Here is a 16,082-nt window from a genome sequence, read left to right on the forward strand (position 1 = left end):
GAAATGCAGTGTAGGTCGGGAGGCGGCCAGGTGCGCCTGCACTCACCCCCAGGTGCTGGCCGTCGACGAAGACCTGCGGCACGACGACGCTGGCGCAGCGCATGCGCTCCCGCAGCTCGGTCTGCACCTCGCGGCTCATGAAGACGTCGCGCTCCTCGCAGCGCACCAGCAGCGTGCGCAGGATGTTGCGCACCTTGAGGCACGCCTGGTACGTCTCGCGCACCACGCCCATCGTCGTCGTGTACACCACCACCTTGCCGGCCTCTTTCTCCTTGTAGTTCTGCAACACAAGGCGAAAAAATCTCGTTACCATCGGCAAGGATGGCAGCACAAAGTTTAATTCTTCTCCCTCAAAAACAAGCTCAAAAAACATCTGTACCGACAATAAACATGTGAAACTGTAGTGTCTGTCTGTCATTTTGAACATTTTGTATCTCACCTGGAAGGCGGCGCGTGGGTCTGCTCCTGTAAACGGAATGGGTAGGCCGAATGTAGAAAGTGAGCAGGAGCAGGTCGGGTGAGATTCTAGGTACAGATTTTTACGTGAAAGTACAGTTAATTATTAGTCAGTGACATACGTAACCTTACAACTGAAGAGCCCGTAGGTGCAAAACCGTATTCCCGTCATAAGTAGTACATAGTTTCAATAGCAAGTTTGGCCGCGCGGGATTTAGCCGAGCGGTCTAAAGGCGCTGCAGTCACGGACTATGCGGCTGATCCCGGCGGAGGTACGAGTCCTCCATCGGGCTCGAGTGTGTGTATTTGTCCTTAGAATATTTTAGGTTAAGTAGTGTGTAAGCTTAGGGATTGATGACCTTAGCAGTTAAGTCCCATAAGATTAAAAAAAAAATAGTAAGCTGAGATTGAAGCGATGTTTCCAGGCCGTCTGCTCTTCATCAAATGAGCTGAAACTGCAGCGGCGCTCGTAGGCCTGCACAGCGTCTGATAAGAGGCTGCAATCGTCGGTGTCGGTCGTTGTGCCAACTTAAGTACTTGCACCTACGCCGTGGCATCGTGGCTATCGATACCACAGAATAAGCTCCTCCAAAACTACTAGACGAATTTTCATGGGGATTTCGCAGGTAACTTGGATATAGTTTGGGGCACTTTATAGGCTTTAATTCATCAAAATCGAATGATGGAAAAAATATTGTGGTTGAATGTTTTATTAAAACCGTCTCATCTGTGTCTCCGAACAAGCTAATCTCCAAAACAACAAGAAGAATTGTCATAGCGTTGTTACAAGTAACTTTAATATAGCTTGAGCACGTTTCCAGCATTGTGAGCTGCCCCCTCCAACCAGCGCGGGATTTTGAGATCTAAAGCGGAAATTGCACACAGTTTCGCACAATATCCATCAGGACATCCAACAACTCTATCGAACAATGCTAAGCCAAATAACTGCTTGCATAAGGATGACAGGTGTACCAAATATGTTATTGTCTTTCTCAGTTCGTGAACCTCTGACTCCTGAATAAGTCATCCAATTTTTTCTGAAACCGTAACCATTCCTTTGTGTTTACGTGTACATAACATCTATCTATTTCTGTCCCATTCAGATAATTTCTTCTTAGCCGGCCGTTGTGGCTGAGCGGTTCCAGGCCCTTCAGTCCGGAACCGCGCTGCTGCTTCGGTCGCAACTTCGAATCCTGACTCGGGCAAGGAAATGTGTGATGTCTTTATATGGTTCAAATGCCTCTGAGCACTATGAGACTTAACATCTGAGGTCACCAGTCCCCTATAACTTAGAACTACTTAAACCTAACTAACCTAAGGACATCACACACATGCATGCCCCAGGCAGGATTCGAACCTGCGACCGTAGCGGTCGCGCGGGTCCAGACTGAAGCGCCTAGAACCGCTCGGCCACACCGGCCGGTGTGATGTCTTTAGGTTAGTTAGGTTTAATTAGTTCTAAGTCTAGCGGACTGGTGTCTGATGTCCTCAGATGTTAAGTCCCACAGTGCTTAGAGCCATTTGAACCTTTTTTTTTTTTTTTTTTTTTTGTTATCTTAGATTCTACACATAGGGTTCAAGTGGAAGAGAGAAACCTCAAAGGCCGTAATCTACCTTAGGACCAACGGTGAATCCTGTCCCGAACATTACCACTCATATTCTATCATTCACACCCTTAGCTACGGAGATTATTTTCTTTGAGTATAGAGAGAAGCGAACAAGAAGCAAAACGCGATGAACTGATGTAGGATTGAAAAGAAAGGTCGTATTATTGCCAGCCATAGCTGCAGTGAAGGCAACGTGGGAACTGTATTAAAAAATACAGGGAAATACTATAAAACTAGTCACAGTAGAAATATTTACTTTCGATTTAAATTTCTGAGAAATTGCAATAAAAAAGGCTACAAAATTATACGCTCTAGATGTCTCTGGGGGCCGAGACCGACTTTAGTCGATTCCCAACATTTGTCTTGTCCGAGGCAACTTGAACACGTGCCAACGTTAAACTCGTCCAGCGAGGTTCGCCTGCGTACACAAGCTTGACCTTTGTAGCCGTTCGCTAGGGTTTTGTAAAATGTCACGAACAGCAGCAGCTGGCATGAACAACAGCGAATTTGCTACTGCCATTTTCCTGTGAGAAGTTAATCTGTCTATTCCATCCCTTTTTATGTTCGATCAATCTAATAATTTCTATAATTAACGAAATAAATAAAATTTCACCGCACCGTATATTCTCAGATGAACTATGTTGTGACCATTCTGTATGTATGATTGACTTTCCTACGATTCCTGGTGCATAGATTAGCCTCTGACAACCGTTAGTACGTCAATTTTATTCATCATGTAAATATAAAGATAGGAGACTGTGAAATATACTGAAGCGTCAAATAAACTGGTATAGGCATGCGTATTCAAATACAGAGATATGTAAACAGGCAGAACACGGCGATGTGATCGGCAACGGCTGTATAAGACAAGTGTCTGGCGCAGTTGTTAGATCGGTTACTGCTGCTACAATAGCAGGTTATCAAGATTTAAGTGAGTTTTAATGTGGTGTTATGGTCGGAGCGCGAGTGATGGGACACAGCATCTCCGAGATTGGGATGAACTGGGGATTTTCCCGTACGACCATTTCACGAGTGTACCGTGTTATTAGGAATCCTGTAAAACATTAAAGCTCCGACATTGCTGCTGTCAGAAAACGATCCTGCAAGAACGGGACCAACGACGACTGAAGAGACTCGTTCAACGTGGCAGAAGTGCAACCCTTCCGAAAATTGCTGCAGATTTCACTGCTGCGCCATCTACAAGTGTCAGCGTGCGAACCATTCAACGAAACATCATTGATATGGGTTTTCGGAACCGAAGGCCCACTCGTGTACCCTTGATGACTGCACGGCACAAAGCTTTACCCCTCGCCTGGGACCATCAACACCGACACTGGGCTGTTGATGACTTCAAACATGTTGTCTGGTTGGACGAGTCTCCTTTCAAATTGTATCATGGGGATGGAGACAACCTCATGAATCCATGGACCCTCCATGTCCGCAGAGGACTTTCCAAGCTGGCGGACGCTCTGTAATGGTGGGGGGCGTGTGCAGTTGGAGTGATATGGGCCCCGTGATACGTCTAGAAAGGACTCTGACAGGTGAGAGGTACGTAAGCATCCTGTCTGATCACCTGCATCCATTCATGTCCATTGTGCATTCCTACATTACTGAGCATATCTGGGACGCGCTGTTGCTCAGAAAGGCTCTACCCCTCCCCCCCCCCCCCCCGCCTACCCCCACCCGGCGTACTCTTACGGATTTATGGACAGCCCTACAGGATTTAAGGTGTCAGTTAACTCCAGCACTACTTCACACATTCGTGTAGTTCTTGCCAAGTCGTGTTGCGATACTTCTGCGTGCTCGCGGCGATCCTGCGCGATTTTAGGCAGGTGTACCAGTTTCTTTAGCCCTTCTTTGTATATTGCCGAGTGGTTAGATGAAGTTACAAGTATCGAGATTTGTCTTGTGCTAATTTTTATAAAAAATTTACAGAAAGGTCATTTATAACGACGCCGTACAGTACCCGGAAGCGATGTGGGAGATACACTACCCGGCTAGCGCCGCTTGTGCAGCGATATGAGGGCTAGAATATACAAGCTGCCATGGGGCATCGGGACTCCGTTGCTGAACGAGAAATTAAAAAAAAAATACTCGTAATTTCAAACCCCACCTTTACCTGGTAGCTGATTACAGGCGTAATAATATCATGTTGCACTTGGCCAAGCTTTTGTCAACTTAATGTTTCAAACGAATTGAAACACTTTATGATACACAGAGAAATACGAGGATAGCATGTATCTGGTTCTTCTTGGCTGTCTTAAACTAGTGGTGTGACAGTATGGAACTGTGATCACTGGTTTGAAAAATAATTTCCAATGCAATTTTTTTTAGTGTGATCACTCTAGGTTAGGCTCTACCGAGCCTGTCATTGATAGCGAATGAAAAGTATTAACATTTCAGTATAATAAACTACTGCACATGTACTGGGGATTTAATATGCGCCACAATTACGGTTGTTCTCACCTGAGCCAAAGACTTAAATAACGGCAGAAGTACCCACTAACGGTAGTGTGTGAACAAATAGATTTAAAAATATTCTTGATCACCTCTCGACAGGAGAAACCTCTACACCGTCTGCAGTCCATTGTTTTCTTCTACGTAGCTGTGTAATGCTATACACTTACATTCGGTCACTCAGTATATTGTAACACATTTCTTTGTCTCAGTGTCTTTACTGCATACATCCAAACAAAAAGTGTAATTTCTCACTACAATGAATTTTATGTGGGTACCTTCTTTGAGGCTTCTATGGTATGTGTTTCTATGTTGAAATAATTTAAGAGTACATTGCATTTTTAGCACGTCGTATCCCTTATACAGGATTTATATAGGGTTCTTCCACCTTGCTGTTCATCGATGATCACCTAACATTCCGATTTTAGTAGTCTGTTATTTTTATTGAATGCTGATTTATCGCGCGCAATTCTACATTTCCTCTCCAGGCAGACTCTACAATCATCGACTCATTCTGACGCTTATCAACTTAAAGCTGGTTACTTGTTTCATGTTTATTCCATTTACAAGATATGAAATAAGTGATCATATTAAAATACCTACGGAGTAGAATAGCCGAGGAGCCAGATCATGCCACCAGTTAAATCAAGGAGTTAAACCATCACGTTTACAGTACAGTAACTATCAAAACGGAAGTGAACAGTCAAAATTGCTCCAAATCAGCGACTTAAATGGCTATTACTCTACTTCAAAACTTAACACAATGGAAAATCACTGGTAGAATTTCCAGTACTGATTACACTGACGTAAGTCGATCGTAAGTACAACGTGCTTTTTCTAAAATAATCATAAGTCTAATGCGATTTATATCCCTGTAATTGCTTCACTATAATTAGCACCATTACGACGCCAAAGCTGAGGTATTTGCACATTGGTTCTCCAGTACTGCCCCAACACTGAGCGTGCTGCTCTTTGCACAGAAGACTAGCCCTTTAGTCGTGATTAATGCCTCCCTGGTAGCCATAAGGACTTCTTGAGACTTCTCCGTTTACGTAGAGCTAAGTGAGGTGTTTACTTGCCGTAGAAGGCTGCCTTAGATTAAGCAAGGTAGCTTCTTTCATTCTGAGCAACTTGGATACTGTTTAGTACGCGAACATGCAGTCATTAATTTTATCTTTGCTAACCTGCATCTTTGAGTCACTTACGACCTTTCTCAGCCATCAAATTAAATTAGGGATGTTCGCTGATTAACGATATTTACAGAACGTAAATTAAAAACAAAGATATTTCAATATCCATACTGAAGTCTTTGATAAATCTTCAATATCCATGCTGAAGTCTTTGATAAATCGTAATATCAATATTAATGGTAAAGAGAAAATATCGACATTCGACGATGGCAAAGAAAGGCTCCTTGTTACCATTGTCAGTCCTTTTTCCTGTCATTTAAACGAATATTTTTCTGATCATACCTTATGTAACGACAATAGTTCAGCACATTTGCGACTTATCAAACGTTGCCATGTGGTTGGGGGTGTGAGATGGGCATAGCAATTTTGAAGGAAGATTGGATACTGTCGTAGGAAAGCGTTGACTAGTGCCTTTTATTGTACATTGTGGAGAATACGTTGACACATTACGGCAGAAACAGAGAAACGAAATTTGATTTATGGAGTGAACAGCAAAATAATTTGCAAACGAGAATAGAAACGAACCTATAGTTACAGCTCAGCTACATTTACATCTACATGCACAATTTGCAAAGTACAGTACGATGCGTGGCGAAGGGTACGCTGTACTGTTGCGTTGCTAGTTACTTTCCTTCCTCTTCCACTCGCAAATAATAGAGCAAGGTAAAACAACTGCCAATATGCCTTGGTACGAGCCCTAATTTCTCGTACCTTATCTTCGTGGTCCTTACGCGAAATGTGCATTGGCGGCAGTTCTATAGTCAGCTTCTAAAGCTGGTTCTCTACATTTTCGCAATAGCGTTTCTCGAAAAGAACGTTGCCTTCCCTCCAGGGATTACCATTTGAGGTCCCGAAGCATCTCCGTAATACTTGCATCTTAATCGAACCTATCGGGAACAAACCGAGAAGCCCGTCTTGAATTGCTTCGATGTCTTCTTTTAATCCGACATCGTGAGGATCCCAAACACTCGAGCAGTACTCGAGAAAGAGGTCGCATTTGTGTTTTCTAAGCGGTCTCCTTTACAGATGAACCACACTCTCACAAAATTCTCCCAGTATACCAAAGTCAACCACTCGCCTTTCCTGCCGCAATCCTCACACGCTCATTCCATTCATATCGATTTGCAACGTTACGACCTGATATTTAAACGATGTGGCTACGTCTTGTAGCACACTATTAATAATGTATTCGAACATTACAATTTTGTTTTTCCTGGTCATCCGTATTAACTTACATTTTTCTACACTTGGAACTAGCTGGCATTCGTCAAACAAACTAGAAAAGTTCTATCACACTTCCATGGGGCACTCTTGACTCTACCCTTGTCTCTGATGAACACTCGCCGCCGATGAAAACGGACTATGTCCTACTACTTAAGAAGTCTTCTAGCCACTAACATATCTGCGGACATATTCCGTTTGCTCTTACCTTCGTTGACAGTCTGCAGTGAGACACCGTGTCAAACGTCTTACGGAAATATATAAACATGGAATCTGCCTGTTGCCCTTCATCCATAGTTCGCAGGATATCATGGGCAAACTGCGTTTTGAACGTGCGATGTTTTCTAAAACCGTGCTCATATGGACAGGAGTTTTCCATCCCAGGGAGCTTTATTTATTATATTCGAACTGAGAATATGGTTCAAATGGCTCTGAGCACTATGGGACTTAACTGCTGAGGTCATCAGTCCCCTAGAACTTAGAACTACTTAAACCTAACTAACCTAAGGACATCACACACATCCATGCCCGAGGCAGGATTCGAACCTGCGACCGCAGCGGTCGTACGGTTCCAGATTGTAGATCCTAGAACCGCTCGGCCACCCCGGCCGGCGAACTGAGAAGACGTTCAAGGATTCTGCAGCAGACTGATATTAAGGATATTGCTCTATAATTTTGGGAATCAGTTCTTTTAGTCTTCTTCTGTACACGAGTCGCCTGCGTTTTTTCCATCGCTTGGGACTCTGCGATGGGCGAGACATTCGAGACAAATGCAAGCTAAGAAAGGGTCAATGCCGTAGAGTAGTCTCTGTAAAACCGAAATGGGATTCCATTCGGACCGGGCGACTTTTTTTCGTTTCTTTCAGGTGTTTCTCTATGCCATGGTTACCCGTTACTATTTGTTCCATACCGGAGTCTATGCGACAGTCAAACAATGATATGTCTGTACGATCCTCCTGCGTGAACGATTCCTTAAATGCGAAATGTAAACCTTCAACTTTCCTTTCTCTCTCTCATATTGCCACCTCACACTGGTTATTATCTTCAAGATCGCCTTCTGGATGTTAAAAAAGATTAATTAGAATAAAGGAATCACATCATCGCTACTGCCAATCCAAAGCTAAAATAATTGTATTTAATTATTTAAAATATATTGCCACAATGTCAGGTTCAGAAAGTGTATTCTAAAAATCTCGTTCTAAACAACGCAGTGTACTGGATAGGATCTATTTCTCAAAAATGATAATTTACAGTCTATAGATAAAAATCTGTTGATTATTGCTGATTTTATTAATTAATAATCATGATTTTAGATGTATTTCTTAATTGTTTTTGATGCTATTCTATAAATTCGCTTAACACCGATTTTATAAACATTTGTGGTTTGTGGTCTATATTATCAGCCGTCATTATTTAAACGTCGATGGTGAAATTGAAAACAGCATCAGTTATTTGACAACATTACTCAATCTTCAGTTAAATAAACAGCAGGAAAGCAGTCGAAAGAATGACGGCTTTAAAAGAGACGTTACTACAGGCAAATCAAGTTAATTCAAATCCGTTCCTGCACTGGTCCTGTTCTCATTTCGTGGTCAGTTTATGATATAGTACCCGGAAGTAACAGGATGGACGTTTCAGTGAAATGAAACATTTGAATCGTTCGAGGAGGTGCGCGAGAGTGGTCTAAATGATTAGGTCGACTGCACATGGTAAGAAGAACATCCGAATTTGAATACCGATGTGACATAAGTATTGATTTGCCTTGATATATTAATTTCACAGACATGTTTACGTGTAGTCTTCTAGCACAAACGAGTACCGCTCACAAATTTCGATTATTCAAATGTACACTAACCGCCCAGCACAATAATTCTTGTTGCATCTTCTTCTCCACCTCCATTTATTCTCAATCTCCTTTTCTTCCTTCTCCTCATCTTTCGTTATCATCACGATCTTCTCCTTCTTCGTCTTCTCCTTCTACTTCTGCTTCCTATCATCTTTCTTTCCCTTCGCGGAATATTAGGTCATTTGACTTACGTCAGTTCCCCGGATTCCCACCACTTTGTACACCATCCATACTCAGACGAGTGATTAGCATTTAGTCGTGAAATATTTTCGGTACTTTGCCATCTGCCAAGCTGTTTATGTTACTTCTATTAACTTTCCCATGTTTTATTTTGTCATTGGTGTTGAAACCTTTAAGCTTTTCTGTTTCTTGTAGTATGGTGTAATGTACAAGGCGTGTTCGAAAAGTAACAGAAGTTATACAATTTTGCGATAGGTATTAGTTCGATTCGCTAGGTGTACTCGTCGTTGTGTTTGTAAATATGTCTAAACAGTATCTGCACAGTGTCAGCCATACTGCTTATTTAATATGTTGTCAGCTGGCAAATAGTTAACTTGTGTTATGGTAGCGTTTACGATTATTTATTTTGTATAACAAAGGGTCAGGGAACATGTATGAAATATTTTATAAGAACGGAATAAACTGTAGAAAAGTCTTAGAAATATAAAATTGTGCTTTCGGTGGGTATGCTATGTGTAAATGAAGGGTTTACGAATGGTATAAGAGTTTATAAAGAGTCCGTGAAGATGTTGAAGCTGAAGGGTGCCCTTGAAGAACCGAAGAAGTAGTTGAACAAGTGAAGGAAATAACTATGAACGATCGCCAAATTAAAGTCACAGAAGTTCTTGATGATGTTAGCATGGTTGGCATATGAACTGGCTTACGCTATTAATTTTTTCGAATGGTCATGTTACGACACGTTAGACAGAAAAACTTGTCCCAAAATTGTTGATTTTCGAACAGAAACAGTGGCAAATGGATGTTTCGCAAGAGTTACTAATGAACTCAACAACGATGCAGAATCACTGAAATATTTCATAGCAGCTGATAAAACATTTTTTTAGGGATATGACGTCGAAACTAAGGCTGAATAGTCGCAGAGGTAGCATTCTAGATCACCAAGACAGGAAAAAGCTCGACGAGTGCGGTCACTGTGAAGGCTAGGCTCATTGTGTTCTTCGATTTTGACGGCATAGTATACCAGTGGTTGGGAAGGGAGTGAGACAGGGTTGTAGCCTCGCCCCGATATCATTCAATCTGTATATTGAGCAAGCAGTAAAGGAAACAAAAGAAAAGTTCGGAGTAGGTATTAAAATCCATGGAGAAGAAATAAAAACTTTGAGGTTGGCCGATGACTTTGAAATTCTGTCAGAGACAGCAAAGGACTTGGAAGAGCAGATGAACGGAATGGACAGTGTCTTGAAAGGACGATATAAAATGAACATCAATAAAATCGAAACGAGGATGATGGAATGTAGTCGAATTAAGTTGATTGATGCTGAGGGAATTAGATTAGGAAATGAGACACTTAAAGTAGTAAAGGAGTTTTGCTATTTGGGGAGCAAAATAACTGATGATGGTCAAAGTAGAGAGGATATAGAATGTAGACGGGCAATGGCAAGGAAAGCTTTTCTGAAGAAACAAATTTGTTAACATCGAGTATAGATTTAAGTGTCACAAAGTCTTTTCTGAAAGTATTTGTATGGAGTGCAGGCATGAATGGAAGCGAAAAATGGACGATAAATAGTTTGGACAAGAAGAGAATAGAAGCTTTCGAAATGTGGTGCTACAGAAGAATGCTGAAGATTAGATGGGTATATCACATAACTAATGAGGAGGTATTGAATAGAACTGGGGAAAAGATGAGTTTGTGGCACAACTTGACTAGAAGAAGAGATCGGTTGGTAGGACATGTTCTGAGGCATCAAGGGATCACCAATTTGGTACTGGATGGCAGCGTGGAGGGTAAAAATCGTAGAGGGAGACCAAGAGATGAATACACTAAGCAGATTCAGAAGGATGTAGGCTGCAGTAGGTACTGGGAGATGAAGTAGCTTGCACAGGATAGAATAGCATAGAGAGTTGCATCAAACCAGTCTCAGGACTGAAGACCACAACAACAACAAGTGTACCATTAGGTAATGGCACTCGATTGTTTGACCAATTAAGAGTACTACATACAAAGTCGAGGGCGTTTGCTTCAAGAAACACGAAAACATTACTTGAGTTGTTGCGACGCAACTCATGGCTTTTGTATCATGATAATGCACCTGCACTTGGTGGCTTGTTCGCGAATTTTTAGTCAAAGACAATTCAGTAATGACGCCCGAGCTTCCATACTCGCCAACATGACCCCATGTGATTTTTTTTTCTGTTCCCAAAAATAAATAAGACTTTAAAAGGATGTCGTTTTACAAGTGTATGTAACATTAAAACACATCGCTAAAAGAGCTATAAGGTATCCCATAGTTCGAATTCTAGAGTGTTTCTAGGATTCGGAAAAAGCGATGGTGTAAGTGTACGACATGTAATTGGAACAATTTTGAAGGTTATATCGTTGATCTAGACGACTACGTAAAAGTTTTTCCTGAAAACAAAAATTTCAGAAACTTTTTAACACACATTTCATACGCTATACTCAAATTAATGAGCTTAATCCCTAGCTCCTCAACATGGTAGAGGAGTACTGCCAAAGAAGTTACTTTACAAAATTTTGGGCGAGTTTCTATTTTGCTTTTCTCAACGAGATTACCTTCAATTGCACGAAATGTATCTTGGAATCTATTTAGATTCTTGTGTTTAGTTTTATCTCTTTACTGTTGTTACTGATGTAGCTAATACCGCAACCTAAATATCTAAAGCTTGTTCGACTGCGTTTTTATGAATATTTATTTGTAACAATATGCCTATATTATTAAGACTGTCAGTACCGTTGTTTTTTTTTCTGAGATAAGTAAACTGCAGTCAGAACAGATCGGGGTTGGTTTATAAATAACGAAATGACTTGTACATCCAAACGATCATTACAGGAAGAACAATGGGTAGTGTCACGCTGTCGCCATTGTTTACTCGTTTGGTTTTAAACAGTTTTCCCACGACTGTGAGGCATCACCTAAGTAAACAATAAACAAAGTTAGTGAATGGTTGCATCGCAAAAGAATCGTGTTCCATCACTAAATTTTGTTCCTCGTTGGAAACTACGGACTTCAGTCGAGTTCCAACTCGGCGAACAGTGAAGTAGTATTACTCGGTGAAGATTATGCTTCCAACGAGTGCCACTCTCAGTGCCACTATGTCGTTTGTTAAATTGGATTCTAAACTAATCCATGACCTGAATCTCTGAATGAAGTATAGAACATGCTCACTTATTAACTAATAATGTGAGGTCGCAGCATAGAGGTATCGAGAAAGTGGCAATACCATCGTGCGACGGCTTCTTTGAAAAATGCTGGAAGCTACGGGTCCTTGTGCGGAAGTATAGGTGAACATTTCGGGCAGTTAATTGAAATTGCAGGAGAGGACAGTAGAACAGTACAGACAGAACTCTTTAGTGAAACTTCCTGGCAGATTAAAACTGTGTGCTGGACCGAGACTCGAACTCGGGACCTTTGCCTTTCGCGGGCAAGTCCTCTACCAACTGAGCTACCCAAGCACGACTCACGCCCCGTCCTCACAGCTTTACTTCCGCCAGTACCTCGCCCCCTACCTTCCAAACTTTACAGAAGCTCTCCTGCGAACCTTGCAGGACTAGCAGTCCTGAAAGAAAGGATATTGCGGAGACATGGCTTAGCCACAGCCTGGGGGTTGTTTCCAGAATGAGATTTTCACTCTGCAGCGGAGTGTGCGCTGATATGAAACTTCCTGGCAGATTAAAACTCCCGAATTCGAGTCTCGGTCCGGCACACAGTTTTAATCTGCCAGGAAGTTTCATATCAGCGCACACTCCGCTGCAGAGTGAAAATCTCATTCCGGAAACATCCCCCAGGCTGTGGCTAAGCCATGTCTCCGCAATATCATTTCTTTCAGGAGTGCTAGTTCTGCAAGGTTCGCAGGAGAGCTTCTGTAAAGTTTGGAAGGTAGGAGACGAGGTACTGGCGGAAGTAAAGGTGTGAGGACGGGGCGTGAGTCGTGCTTGGGTAGCTCAGTTGGTAGAGCACTTGCCAGCAAAAGGCGAAGGTCCCTAGTTCGAGTCTCGGTCCGACACATAGTTTTAATCTGCCAGGAAGTTTCATATCAGCGCACACTCCGCTGCAGAGTGAAAATCTCATTCTAGAACCCTCTAGTGTTTTGAGGCGAGTCCGCGATTCCTTGTCACAGTCGTTATCACGCTTTTTACTAATGTAAAGAAGTTTTGAAACTGGTGTTTACTTACGACACCAGTCCTATTCCGCACACTAATTCCAACCTTCAGCCAAAGTAAGAGTTTCCTAATCACCACGAGTACTCCGTAACAACCATGTAATAAACGGGCATACTCTTTCAGTCTTGTGACCATCTTTTCCTCTGTGACGAACATTACAAAACTGTTTCAGCACCTTCCGGAGGAAAACAGTGTCTGTTGATTTTTAGTGTATTGTTGATGGAATATTTGTTATGAACGTCAAAACTTACGGCCATACTTAATACGAGGTGTTTAAATCCTGCTACAAATCACACCATCCGCTGGATTACAGGCCGTGGTGTATATTCAGTGCCGAACAGCACGTTGCTACTATGCGTTGATAATGCAAAAAAAAGAGGATTACAAATGTAATTTTGTAATTAACTGCAACGTTAAACGGAAGCGTACTTTTCAGTTGGAACCAGCGTATTATCTCGGTCGGATAAAACAGGCAGTAATGTGATTGCTCTATTTGAACGCGTCGCTCTCCAGAGGCTGCAGTGATTGCAAACGATTTGCTATCGATTGCAGAACTAAATGTTACACGTACGTGACATCAAGTTGAGTGGCGTTATTGCCACGTCACAAATACATCCGAACATATGAGTGTACGTATGATGAGGGTCACAAAGAACAAAATAAATTTTAGAATGAAAGGAAAAAAGTGCTACGAATGCTACAACAATTTTTACAGTTGTACCAAATCCATAAATTATGTAAGTCGGAATAAGATAATTGCTCTTTTTATGTTATTTTGGGGTACACAGATAACTTTCATATAAGGACTAGCTTCTGGGTTGGAGAAACAACCCTAACATGTTCCTTTTTAACCGCGGTGTAAAAGACGTATTTAAAGTATGAATTATTATCGTATATAAATGCTAATATAAGTTGTATTGTACATAAAGAAACAATTACTTTTCCAAAAATGAACAGCATAGAGACAGAAGTTCATTTTTAACATAACCTACGACCAGCTTAGAGACAGAACTGACGACACTATCTGCAGGGCCTGACCATCATTTTGCAGGACAATGCTCAAGCACGTACAGTGCAAGTTGTTACTGATTTGCTTGACTGATGGAGGTGCTAAGTGCTATACCACCTACCGCACTCCCCTGACTTAAGCCCTCTTGAGTTCAGCTCGATTTATAAACTGAAGGAAACACTTCACGGCATTCGCTTCAGAACTGCTACAAATTCGTCGGGCAATAGACCGCACCGCTCGAACTGTAAACACAACTGGCACTGCTAAGAATATCCTACGACATCCACATCGCTGGCAAAGGGGTTATACAGAATGCTGGTGACTACTTTGAAGGTCAGTGAAACGCGTATCTATATTGTACGAGCTGTAAATAAATAGTTGCCATTACTAAAGTTCCAACCCTCGTATTTCGTTTAGTGGTCTACTTCCAAACACTCTCTATTTGGATCGGTCGTCCATTCGTTATTGTAGTGTATCAGCACTATAGACATACAGTATAGCACCATCAGCACGATGATTGTTCAGATATATTCAATACGTATCGTTTCTTCGTCTTCCCAGTTTAAAGTTCAGGAACTTCATCTTGGACCAGGGCGAAATTTTTCAGTGATACTTCTCCGACTTTTCTATTTCAATTTTGAAAAGAGTACAAGCGAAAATAAACATATAGACGAAATGCAGTGCTTTTCGTATACTAAGAATGATTTATGAAGAGCATGAAAAGGAATGTTTCCTATCGGTGTGCACTGTCATTAACTTATGGCTGTGAGACATGTAAATATAATGCCCAAATGATCAAAAACTGAGGTTCGTCGAGCACGCAATGAAGACATTGTCGAATATCCCGTCAAGTACCTACCTTCGTAAACGAGGTCGCTAACACAAACTTGAGCGGTGACCCCTGGCTCGGAGGTAAGCCGCTTCGAATCCAAGTGGTGAATGAAATTTTCACTGACAATGTCTCACCGACAAGAGGAGGAAAGGTGGTGGCTTAGACTTACTGATGGCGGTTCTTTGCGAAAATGTCCTGGATTAAATTCCAATTCTCTCCCTATTGGCTGAAGAAGTGAGGGCATGAGACTCTGTTACATGGAAATCCGTCCGTCCGTGAAATGGGGACGTAAAACTCGGTGGCCTCGAGATGTTTAGGCTAAGTCCCGGCACCGAGTTTGAACCTCTCCCTTTTCTCATCATCTTACAACACAAACATAACACGACACTATACATGCATCCATAGCACTCACCTACACTCTACAAATACACATATGACATGCCTCTCACACATCCGCACGGATAGGGGTCAACATGCGCGGCGGAAGAACACCCTTTACAACATACGGCTGAATCCACCCCGCGGGGTATTTCAACCAACAGTGTCATATCTCATTTACACTTTTTCTTACCTCTAAAACTGCAGAAAAATTCTTAGTTTTAATTTTACACACTTACATGTATGCCGAACTGTTATTGATACCTTACTTTCAGGGCACTCTGCAAATTCGTAGCTGAGTTCACGTATTGTTAGCAATTCTCTTACCGAGCATTACACGGCTTGGGCCTCTGTGTTCTAACTGTTTTTCGTTCATATACCAGGACGTAATTTTACGCTAGACCAGTGCAAACCGTCGGGTGAAACTATTGTAGATTTACATTGAAGGTAAAAAAAACTACGTTTTGCGTTTCATTGGTAAAGCAAACAATTTAAAATTTCTACTATGTCAAAATATTATTCCTTTTAATGCTAACGTATTAACTCCAACACTTTTAATTTATTAAAATGTACTGCTTTTATAATCATGACACGCCAATATTTCCTACCATGTTAGTGCATACATCACTTTTAAATCCATCCGACTTTTATTTTATTTTTCAGTTCTACCCCACAGCACAATGTAACCTTTTTCTCTTTTTTGTCCTCTTATACTGTACATGTATA

The 16,082-nt window shown here is 41.7% G+C and overlaps 1 protein-coding gene across 1 annotated transcript in view; it reads right to left on the reverse strand.

The window, feature by feature from the left end:
* Window positions 1–16,082, reverse strand: part of LOC126094454 (mucin-5AC-like) — a 576,727-nt gene that overhangs the window by 83,893 nt on the left and 476,752 nt on the right. Inside the window, exon 2 of the mRNA XM_049908831.1 lies at window positions 47–280. Within this exon, the coding sequence (XP_049764788.1) occupies window positions 47–280 (234 nt within the window). The remainder of the gene's footprint in view (window positions 1–46; window positions 281–16,082) is intronic.

This window comes from Schistocerca cancellata, chromosome 8 (assembly GCF_023864275.1).
Source record: "Schistocerca cancellata isolate TAMUIC-IGC-003103 chromosome 8, iqSchCanc2.1, whole genome shotgun sequence".
NCBI classification, from domain to species: Eukaryota; Metazoa; Arthropoda; class Insecta; order Orthoptera; family Acrididae; genus Schistocerca; species Schistocerca cancellata.